Source organism: Lissotriton helveticus, chromosome 1_1 (assembly GCF_964261635.1).
Source record: "Lissotriton helveticus chromosome 1_1, aLisHel1.1, whole genome shotgun sequence".
NCBI classification, from domain to species: Eukaryota; Metazoa; Chordata; class Amphibia; order Caudata; family Salamandridae; genus Lissotriton; species Lissotriton helveticus.
This window is the reverse complement of record NC_136057.1, coordinates 1,890,052,636-1,890,064,847: the sequence shown is the minus strand read 5'-3', so window position 1 is coordinate 1,890,064,847 and position 12,212 is coordinate 1,890,052,636. Positions and strand designations below refer to the sequence as shown.

Genomic DNA, 12,212 nt, shown 5'->3' with positions numbered 1-12,212 from the left:
GCGTTCCATTATGCAGTTTGCATGGACTTTACAAACGTTAAAGGCTGGGAGAGTGCCTTGGGACTATCGGCTAGATTCATCAAAGACCCGTTTTGCGAGTCTTTAATAGCGATTCATAAGGAATCGCTATTAAGGACTTGCAAAACGGGATTCATGTAGGAATCGCAAAATAAATTGCGATTCCTACAGCTTCCTTATTTGCGATTAGCAATTTGCTAATCACAAATAAGGATGCGATTTCAAGGGTGCAGGGGTGTCCAAAGGACACCCTGTAGCACCCCTGAAATGTGAATTTACACTGATGTTGTGCACACACATGTCCAAAGGACGTGTGTGTGGAACATGCAACTTAGAAAAATGCATTTAAATGCATTTTTCTAAGTTTTCGCTATTTACCACGAGGTTTGACTTTGTGGTAAATAGCGGTCCTAAATTGCGAATTCGCAATTTTTAAATGTTTCATAAATGCTAATCCTCGCAAATTTGCGAATTCTTTATTAGCGATTTTTGCATTTGGGATGATGAATCCCAAATGCAAAAATTGCACTCGCAAAGGGCCAGATTCTCAGAATCTGGCCCTTTTGCGAGCGCATTTCGCTTGATGAATCTAGCTGTATATGAACACGTCCTCATTATTTGCCCCTTTGAATTTGACTGACAAACAGCAGTTTATGTCTATGAAAGATGCAACTTTTTCTATGTTACATATTGATAAGTTAGAATCTTTGCCGTTTTCTGTGGCCGAGTAAAATTCTACTGTGTGGCTCGTACATGGGCTGATAACATTACCTTTCCCTCTGTTCAAGTTTGAAACTTGCATGAAGAACAATGCTATAGGTAGGTATTAACCTCTGGGTACCGCTTATATCCATGAAGCTTGGTCACTACCATGTAGTACCACTACCATGCCTGAGGAAGGGAAAAGAGGTTTATTTGAATGGTGAAGATTGCACATCAACACCTGATCACTCGTTAATGTGTAGGAATATCCAATTGCATGGCTCGTGTAATCAGAATGCGCCTAATTTAGCTTGTGTCTTGAAAGGTACACCGACACCTGCTATCACACCCACATTCACATTACTAGCAAACGGTAGTTATTTACTTTTAAATAATGAAGTTTGTTGTGGGATGCTGGCAGGAATTCCTTACATCATTACGGTCTCCCAACGTGTAGTTTGTTGGAAAAACGTAATGTTTCCTCCTCCACATGGGAAGCTGGATGTTTCCATCTGGCCGTAGATTCCGACCTTGAAGGCAGAGTTCAACAAGATGAGTGGAATAAGAGCTCTTTTGTCCCAGAAAGAAGTCACCGTTACTTCTGCCCGTGAAACATTTGTCCTTCACGTGGCAAACACCCGTACAGAAGTGCATGCCTTATTAAATACCGATCTGACCCTGCATTTCGAGGAGTTAATTCACACTATCTTTAATGCCTCCTTGACAACAGGACTGGATCACTTTTTTTTAAAGTTGTGAGTAGTGGCCTTGTGACTTCTTTCCAAACTATATTCGGTGTGTTCCTGGCATTTTTTCATTCAATTTTTTCCAGCCTCTTTGGTGGATTTTCCTTGATGCTTGCTATGGTTGGCAGAGTGCTTGTACTGCTTTGTTTATTTCAGAATGGATGCACATCCTGTGCCACGAGACGATTTGCCCCGGCTGGTGCTGCTCCGCAACAGAATGCTTAATTTCTATGGAGCACTGCCTCTTGCTACATTGAGTGCGGCTTATGGATTATCGTTTCGATTTTCCTTTTTCACATGCGTCTTTCATTGCCTGTGCTGCGAATTCGAATGGGCTCTGGATTTGTGTCTCTGCAGTACGGTGTCTCCCAACGCAGATTATGATCAACTGATGAGCCCCTTAGTTGCTCATGAGTTGCTTTGTTCTGGCGGCGGGATTATGGCCTTTGCAGCAATGCATGGAGTCCTGGGACGTTGGAATATTTTTGCAGCGGCGCATGATTTCTTGGCACGCAGTTATATTGAAATACATCCGAGTTGTCCTCTGATGGTACTAGAGGCTCCGGTTATTGAAGAACATGTATGTTCATTCCCGTTACTAAATTGGATGGCTGAAATATTTTCAGATGAGAACAATGACTTCCTGTTGGAGGCTGTTGCAACATACTGTGCATATACACTATTGGAGTGAGGTGCATTTCCAGGACTCTCTCTTTCACGACTGGAGTCACATGTTGGACATCAGATCTTTTGCTATTTTTTTTTTAGGCCTATTGGCTTTACTATGCCTGAAAATGATTATTAATTTTTGTTTTTTTTCAAAATTCGGAGTTTACTCCTGTTTTTTCCATTATGGCAAATTTAAACTTAATTCTATCTCTCAAACTTGAACTCCGCGTTCCTTCTTTGCCCACATTTCTTATCTGTGCTCCGATCAAGGGGGGTGTAGTAGGGCTGAGCCTTGCATTCATACAGTGTTAAGTTAGCATGAGCTTATTAGAAGTTTAAACGCCATTTTACTCTTTGATTTCTTTTGAACACGGCACACACGTTAGTTATTGTTTAACGTTAGGCTGAGAGTTTTGCTTCACATGAGAATAACTTGTTTTTCCACTTTGCTAGACTTGCCTCGTAAGCATAGTCTGAACAGTGAGTGCCGAGGCCTTCAAGGTTATCAACACTGTTGCTTTTGTTCAAACTGATCAGCTCACGTTCTAGACATAACATATATGCAGCTGCGGACAGATCAGATACTGGCGCCTTTAATAATAAACTGTGTAGGCATGATTGAACACTCTTGGAGAACATTTGTATGCTGAGAGCTTGTGCTGCACTCGATGTGATTCACTCCTGCTAAACTCTGAGGTATGGGGTCGCCTATGCAAGCCTAAGAGACCTTTGTAGTTACAAAATAACCTACTAGCAAGGGAGGGTGAAATATAGGTATATATTTAACCTGTTTCCATTTAGCATTATAACAAGCTTTCTCCCTTTGTATTTTATGTAATAGTAACTATGCTGACAATCTTATTTCTTATCATATGTCTGCCTGTATTAGCTAAGATGCTGCACCTGAGATCACGGCGTTGAAGTAAACATTTTAAACTTGCTCGTGTCTCCCTTTACTCCCTGTTCTGGACTGGTATGAGAGTATAACAAAAGAGTGCTCATGTTTCCCACCTTACCTGAGGTATCCTAAGTCGCATGTTCTGGGTTGTCTAATCATTGGTGACTTTGCTATAGGACGAAGAGCTAATGTGACACTCATGCTAGTCTGGTAGGGGATTTTGGGTACTAAGGCGAGTTTTGTCATACCCTAATTCACTGAGGTCCTGAGTCTCTGTGCACAGTTCTGTGACTGAGCAGAGTCCCTGCAACAAAATCATGCAAACCACATATGGAGATGTGTAGCGTTCTCATTCAGCACTAGTGTTCGAAAATAGATCTGCACTGGCATCCGATCCACTGTGATGAGGGTAAGCAAGCGCTTTTCCAGACGAGTTCTGCGAGGCACTTGATTTGTGGGTGCAGCAAAATCCGCACTGGCATCCGATCCACTGTGACGAGGGGAAGCAAGCGCATTTACAGCCGAGTCCTGCGAGGCACTTGATTTGTGTGTGCAGCAAAATTCCTGTCCCTCTATAGGGGAATCAAATATTCGGGATCTGCTGCCTACATCCACCTTCGGTCTTGCAGGGTATAGTATGCCGTATTTGAGTCCAAGATTCCGCAACGTAGCCTTTACCCCTAAGAATTTTTGTTGGGCCTCTTACACCATTGCAGTGAAGTCCGGGTAAAAGGATAAAAGTATTCAATCGTGCCACGTTCTCGTGCCAGGTGGAGCGCCGTGTCCCGGCCTCTGAAATTCAGCAGGCGTGCTAAGATGGGTCTAGCAGGGAAGCCTGGATTTGGCCGAGGACCTAAAGACCCGTGGGCCCACTCAACAACAAAACCAGGTGTAAATGCCTCACTCCCAAACAAATCCGTGAGTAGCTTCTCGACAAAAAGGTCCATTCTGCCAGTTGATGTCGTCTCCAGAACCCCCATAATGCGAACATTGTTGCGACGACCACGCGCCTCCAAATCCTAATTTTTTATAGCCACTTCTTTAAGTAAACGTTCTGCCCTTTCCAAGCGCTTCAGTGACCACGCTGTCCCATCCTCCAGGTCGGATACGAGAGCCTCCGTGATGTCTAAGCGTCTGTCGTGACCCTGCACCCTGGCGCCCAAGGATGCAATCGTCTGATCAAGGGAATTGAAATGGGAGTCAAGCGCCTTGAATCCCGCCTTCATTCACTGCAGCAATGCCGCAACGGAGGCCTCTGGGGCCTAAGGAGGCTCAGTGGTGGGACCTCTCTCAGCCATGCCTGCACTGTGCGACGCCATGTTGTCGCTCACTGGCTCAAAGGGCAGGGTTCGCTGTGTGGGGTCCTTGCGCCCCATACCCTGAACAGGAAGCAGAGGAATGAAAGAGGGGGGTGAGTCTAGGCAGTACCAAGGAGCACAAAGTCAGTGGTGAGCGTGCCTGCGAGTGCAGGTAACCGGTACCCAAACAGCGTGAGGGCATAGGGTGTAATCAAAGCAAAAGCTAGGTGAGAGAGCAGGCCCACAGTTCAACCAAAAGAGAAAAGCCCCAATCCACGGTAGTAGTGTAGTTGTAACAGCGGAGAGAGGGAGAATCAGTGCATTTGGGGCTCATATCAAGCTTCTCCATTAGTATCCTCAAGGAAAGTTGCAGCAAACATGTGTTTTGGGAGGGTCCAGCATTGGTGTAATAATAACGGCCAATTTATTCCTCCCAACGTCCCCGGGGTTAAGTTCGGGCAGATGAGGCCACCACCATGCCTCCGGCAGCCGCAGAGTTCACGCCTGCTCCATCCGCGGCCATCGCAGCGTCAGGCCAGCGCCCAACCCCCCTAAGCTGAGACCGGTGGGCCCTGTCCCTTCACGCGCTCACAGGAACAGAGTGGCAGGGTCGGAGCGGCAGGCCCAGACACCGCAGCAGACTGGGATAGCAGGGGAGGGGGGGGGGCAATGTCGTAATCGCGGCTCCCACTCACCAGACCTGTCGAGTCACGGCTTCATGGAGCTTTTCAGCGGCAGCGGGAGGTAGACACGCACCATGCACAGGACGCCAATCACGGCAGAGCTGGCCCAACCCACACTGTCTTGGGTGCGACGATACACCGCATCAGTTGGCCGTGGGAACTCGGCACTCAGCTCGCTGCATGCCTCTCCGCTTCAGGCACACGGTCCACAGAGTTTTAGTGCTGAATGAGAGAGGAGTGCGGGGGAAATTGTTTTTAAGGCCGGCTCTACTCCGGAGCTTAAATCGCGGGCAGCCATCTTTGCCGCCAACTCGGCCACGCCAAGACCTCCAACTGCTCTTTAGCAGGATTAAAGTATGAAAAAAGATGTTGCTGATTGAGCCCCCCCATAACTGCATTCAAATACCCAATTGAGAGTTTTGTAAAACTGCCAGAAATAAAATGCTGAGGCCTGTCAAGCACGTACCTGATAATCTTCCCTCCATGTATTATCTCTGACATCAAAGGTTAATGCTTTGTACTGAATTCTTGGAGGCTGAAATTAGAGCACGTATTGGACCTCAACATCTTATTTTTGCCAGTTTTACATTTAGAACTCTGTTTTGTTTGCGCTATGTTATTAAACTGACAAAAATGAAATGCTTCTTGTCACTATACATACATATAGACCCGATTCAGGCAGAATGCCTCTGCTTCAATATGTCAGATGGGAAAATACATTCTCCTATTTTATTATTTTCAATCTTCCACTTGCCTGCTCTAAAATGTTGGTATAAATGGATTTTGTTCCAGGCCCCACTGGGAAATAAAATACAAGTCTTCCCCGACCCCCCTCAAGTTTGATGTTCAGGACGGCAATTATAAACTAATGGGGTAATCCAATCATTGTCCGCGTACCTGGGTATCATGAAGTATAGAAAAACAATGGTCCTAGAGTTTTTTTATCACGCATCAAATCAAGAGACGTTTATGATTTGAAATACAGTTTGGCATGCATAAGATCAGCACATGGTACTTAATACCTATAAATCTTTCAAATGTGCACCTTCGAAAAAGGAAAAAGGCAGCAACTGATTCTTCAGGAAACTATCTGTTTTATTCACAGAAACATATTTAACAGGTGAACACTTTACCAAGTTATATAGTAATCAAGAGGTTGCTCCAAAGGAATGGACTTGAAGGAGTGGAGCTCGTTTGTGAAATAGATAAAAGTATAAAAGGGGATCACAGAGTGAGTATAGTTCAATAGAAAAAGATTACAACAATTAACATCTGAACTGGTTGTAAGTAACATCAACACCAGTTAGTTGTGGCCTGTCCATCATAAATAATTTTCGTTGTTACTCTTAATAATTTAAAAAAAAATGCAGAGAGGTATCATCTGTAGGTTGGATGGGATAATGGTGACATATGGTACAGGCCCCCTTGGTGGTGAATGTCGACGTTTCGATCCGACTTAATGCATAGAAGGTATTTTTATCCTCAGCTTGCGGGTCTTCCTCAGGACAGGGTAGGAGTGGGAGGCAACCTACTAAAGGTGCCTGTAGGTTGATGGGGTTTGGATCAAATTCCATTTCTACCAACATTTTAAAGCAGGAAAGTGGAGGATGTAAAAAAAAAATAGGAGACTGTACTTTCCCACCTGACATATTGAAGCAGAGGCAATCTGCCTGAATCGGGTCTATCAGTATGTATAGTGACAAAAACATTTAATTTTTGGCAGTTTAATAACATATGGCAGAGAGTTATAAATGTAAAACTGGTCAAAATAAAATGTTGAGGTCCATCACCAGCTCTAATTTCACCCTCCAAGAATTCAGAACAAAGCATTTACCTTTGATATCAGAGATATCAAAGACAGTTAACGCGTGAAGTACTAGCATCCCCCGGGCTGCTCTATACAAGTTTTCGATGATAATTTAGCGTGATTGGTTCCTGTTGGATGGAATTTACTCCTTTTCCTATCCAGTATTTTAGATGGTTTCTGACTGGATTTTGGATACCCCTACTATGGATTAATTATAACTACACCTACATATGGAGACATCAGTGTACATATACTCAAACAATACTTTACCATAAGAAAACCCTATTTGGCTTGTGCTGCCTCTTGCTGGAGATGAAGGCACTGTGGGTATGTTGAATGGATTGACGTGAGACCACTCTGTTGCTTCACATTAAACTAGAGTTTACACTTTACCAAGGAACTCTTGGTAATTGCATGTACTCTTGGAGCATGAATGTAATAGAGACTATCGAATCCTAAGTATTAACAGGACAGAATATTGTTACTACAATATCAAAAGAAAAGATATCAAAAGGTAAGTCAGCAACTTATAGCTTTCAATATTTTTTTCCATCAATATTGTTGTAAAGATAATATGTACCACCAAGATTTGGGACTCCGCCTAAACCTTGGTGTGTAGGTCCATTGCCTTTATGGTAACGGGTTGCTTTCTGAGTTACTTTTCTTTAACTTCTCACACAATGAGGGATATTAAAGAAATCTCTATGACTAGAAATAGCCTAGAATTTGAAAGCTAACTAGGTGTTTAGTTATTTCCTTAGTAGGATAGTATTCTATTAAATTGTCATTTATTTGTGCTGATTCACAGAAAAGCACTTATGAGTGTGGGAAGTAGTACTACAGGGCTACTGTTATGCATGCCCTTACATGCCTTTGTGAATAAGCCAAATAACGCCAAACTTTCTATTAGTGAAAGTGTAAAGAAGGAAAAGTCCTCAAAATGTGTATTAATAGTATGCAAGTTTTTTAATGTTATTTCCATTTTGGATGGTTTGAGACCAATTTGGGGCCAATTAACTAAGGTGTATAAGTGTAAGTAAGAGGGTACTACAATGAAATATATCCTCTTTCAATCATTTTCAAAGGATTTTAATGGCCCTTTGATAATGCTGGTGGTTCATATAGTAAGCTGGAGAAAAGCTGAAATGTAAACAATAAATTCAAAAACGTAAATCAGCAATAGTCAAGAAATGCACAATAAAAGCCGAAACACCAGACATCATCTAGGACCTGCAACCCATGCACCCCTCTCCATCTGAATTATAATGAACAATGCCTATGAAGTGAAATATGGTTCATTTTGAATATTATGCTTCACTTAGACAAATAGTAGAATTCTAATCAAAGGAAAAATATAGTTAAGGTGGGTATTTACTTTGTTTTAGTATGTGGAATACAGTATAAACTAACAACCCAAAGTTCAGAAAGTGCTCAAACATTGTGTTTTGTGTGTTATTAAAAAGACCAAGGTATGCAGTGTAAGGAAAAGCCCAGACTTCTCCACCACAGGCCAATGGGAAGTTGTCACAGAGAAGGATGGGAAGCTGGAGACGGCCATCTTTGATGCTGTACTGGTATGCAGTGGACGCTACGTGAAGCCAAGTTTCCCAATCAAGTCTTTCCCTGGTAAGTCCTGAAACTCCTTCTCATAATTCAGACATATGCTTCTGAACCTATAGGCCCTCTAGCCTTCAAGCTCAAAGCATGACTTCAACTACATCAAGGTAACTTTCTTTGCTGTTTGGTACAGTTCCGAATGCGTATACAACTAATGTTTTTGAAAGGTTTGACAGTTTATTATGCTATGATATTAATGTTCATTCAATAGTCTTTCAACACCCTGTCTGGAGCAGTGATCCCCCTTAAACACCATTCAAAGAATTACGCCCTTGATAAGCCTAAGATAATATGGGGAAAGATTTGCTTCTAAGATTGTTCTTCACATCTTTTGTTTTACCACCCCCCCCCCAGAAAAAAACATTGACAAAGTATATTTGAACACAACCAAACATGTGGTAACTGAGCCCTGTGCAAATAGAAAGGGAGAAGGAATAGATGGACAGAGAAAGCAGAAAAAGAATGCCGAGAAGGATTAGTGAGGCTGATAGTTGTGTTCATAGATTTCACCACTACGTTCATCAGTGAATCCTTGAAAAAGTGAACAGGTGCATTATCAAAGGCGATCAGCTGTTCAATTCTGATGATCCCTGATAGTATGCATTAACCCCTTCCATGCTGATGACGGCTCCCAGCCGTCATGCATCACGGTGGGCGTGTGCTGATGACGGCTGCGGGCCGTCATAAACCCACCCACTCTTTAAAACGGCCGCACAGGCGCAGAATCGCGGCCGCGCCCAAGGGGTTAAAGGTTTCTGGTGTGGCAGGAGTACACCTTCATTCAGAATTTTAGATTTGCGATTTTCGGAATTTCAAGTTTATGTTTATGTTTATGAGATTTATAAAGCGCTCAAATACCCGTGGGTGTCTCGGCGCTAAGGACAGCGGACGTGGGCCAAAGAGCAGAGGGGCTTATTGGTTAAACAACCAGGTTTTGATCATTTTCCTGAAAGTAAGTAGAGACTGACAGGATCTGATCTTTAAGGGCAGAGAGTTCCAAAGTTTTGTAGTGGAAACAATGAAGCGCTTGTCGCCCCATGAGGCTGTTTTGGTACGTGGAACCCTGAGTAGGAATGCAGTGGAGGAGCAAAGGGACCGAGTCGGGATATAAGTAGCTAGCTCCTTAATGAGAAACTGAGGCCCAGTGTTACGGGAAGCCCTATAGGCAATACATAGGGCTTTGAACTTTATACGATTTTTCACCGGGAGCCAGTGATACTCCTGAATGACATGAGAGATAGGCTTGTGTTTGGGGGTTCCTGACAGCATTCTGGCAGCTGCATTCTGGACAGATTGTAGTTTGTGAATGACCTTGTTTTGGGCATTCACAAGAAGCCCGTTGCAGTAGTCAATGGTGGACATGACTAGTGTACTGAGCAAGGTTTTGCCCGCGGTCAAAGGGAGAAATGGTAGAATCTTTTTTTATCATCCACAGTTTGTAGAATGACACTGAGACCACTGAATTGACATGGGTGGCAAAGGTCAGCCTGTCATCATAGATGACGCCCAGGTTCCTGACATTGGTGACTGGAGTTGGAGGGGGGCCCAATGAAGAGGGCCACCAGGAAGGGGACCAGATGGGGGACAACTTGCCGAATGTCAAGGCCTCTGTTTTATCAGAGTTCAGCTTAAGGCAATTGCTGGCATCCAGCTGCTGATGGCCAGCATGCCCTTTTGAAAGTTGGCTGCTACCTTATCCCCGTCATTGTGGATGGTCAGTACCATTTGCATATCGTCGGCATACGATGTAAGGCCCATCCTGTGTGTCTTAATGACTCTGGCTAAGTCTGACACATATAAGTTAAAAAGTGTCGGACTTAGGGATGAGCCTTGAGACACACCACACGGGAGGGCAAGTTGGGCTGAGTGAAAAGTGCCAAAGTTTACTGACTGTGTGCGATTGGTGAGGAAAGAGGTCAGAAGGGCTCTTGCTTTATGTTGGACGCCCATTTTAGTGACACGATCGATCAGAATAGTATGATCGACCGTGTCAAAAGCTGCTGAAAGATCCAGCAACATGAGAACGGCCGTCCCTCCCTGATCAAGACTGACTCTGATGTCTTCGGATGCTTTAATAAGTGCAGTCTCAGTTCTGTGGCCCTTGCAGAAACCAAATTGAGTGTCATCTAGGATGTAATGATCTTCAATGTATTTCGCAAGTTGAGTGTTCATCACCTTTTCAAAAACTTTGGCCGGAAAAGGTAATCTGGCTATTGGCCTGTAATTCTTCGTGTCAGTCGGATCCAGATTAGCTTTTTTTAGCAGCGGTTTAATGATAGTTTTCTCCCAGGTGGTGGGATATATGCCTGATGAAAACATAGCATTACAGATACTTGACAAAACAGGTGCCACCTGTTCAAGAACTGGTAATAATACAGCCGGAGGACAAGAGTCTGTAACAGAGCTAGATTTAACCGAAAAGATTACGTTGGCAATCTGGTCCGATGTGGTGTTATTGAATTTTAGTAGTGAGTAGTCGGTGGTACTACTTATTGAAGACTGGTCGGCAGTGTTGGATGAAAATTTACAATATATATCATTTACTTTTTAAAAAAAGTAGTTCGCTAGAGCGTCGCACAATAAATGTGACGGGACTGGAGCGCAGTAGGTTTTTTGACCTGATAATTTGGCAACTACTTGATAGAGCTGTTTATTGGAATCTTGCGCGGATTTAATCTGTGTAATATAATTTTGACTTTTCTCCTGTGCAATCAGTAGTTTGTATTTAGTGAGTGCTTCTTTATAAAGTAGTTTCTCATGGCTATTGTAGGATTTACGTCATTGTCTTTCGCGGTTTCTACATAGTTTCTTTTGTTCTCTGAGAAGTTCAATTGAAAGGCTGAGTTAGATCCTCATCCAGAGAGACCCTCATGCTCTGAATCTCTTGTGAATCTAAGTGGTTGGAGGTGAGAGAATGCCTTGCAGGAGAAGTACATAACTGTTCATAGATGAGGGACACCAGAACCACAGGGTGGAGCACTTAAGTTACTTGATAATAGGGATTGGAAATAATGGACAGGAAAGAGAGATTTGAGAATATCGTGACATAGACAAATAAAATCTCCTGAACAGAGAGTGGCTCTAGTCTATTGTAGGTCCTCTGTAATTAGCCAAGGCCAGTCATTTATTCAGCAAACTCCTGCCCAATATTTTCATTCATGTCCGCGACCAGGAATGCAACACTCGGTGGAAGGTAAAACTTCATCTCAGTGAACATGATCAACTACTGCAGACTCCTCATACTGGATGCAGACAGGCTTCTGGCCTTTCTAGTTCTTTGCGCTCAAGTGTGCCCCACTGCCTTATGTCCTTTGCAAGGATTTCAATTGCCTGTGGCAGTGCTTCTTCCGGCATTAATAAAACTGGTTCCTTTAAAGGCTGCTGCTGCTCTGTGTCAGCTACAAGTGTGTGCTCCATCCCACACTAGAAAGGGAATAACCAGGGCCTGCTTAGGCCCCCAGACTTAGACACCTCTTTCAGTCTATATGCTGTAGGTCTTTCATCAATTTTTATGTCTTGTGGCTATCTTGTAATGGAATAAAACAAATCACTGCGATTATTTCGCAAATGTTATCTGAGCCAAAAAGGTAGGGTTAAGGGAAGGGATATTTTTACTCTCAACTGCCTCTCAAATTTTCTCAAGTTTCTCATTGTGATCTGTCATGACTATCACATCCTTATTTGTCAGGTGTTGTTCTTTGCTATTCTTGCTTTGCTAATTTGGACCACAATATCTCTGGGCTATGTCTTTGTTCACTTGCAGTAAAACATTGA

At 43.3% G+C, this 12,212-nt stretch overlaps 1 protein-coding gene across 1 annotated transcript in view; it reads left to right on the top strand.

The window, feature by feature from the left end:
* LOC144775526 (dimethylaniline monooxygenase [N-oxide-forming] 2-like) overlaps positions 1-12,212 on the top strand; it is a 223,986-nt gene that overhangs the window by 82,671 nt on the left and 129,103 nt on the right. Inside the window, exon 3 of the mRNA XM_078659234.1 lies at positions 8,285-8,447. Coding sequence (XP_078515360.1) covers positions 8,285-8,447 — 163 coding nt within the window. The remainder of the gene's footprint in view (positions 1-8,284; positions 8,448-12,212) is intronic.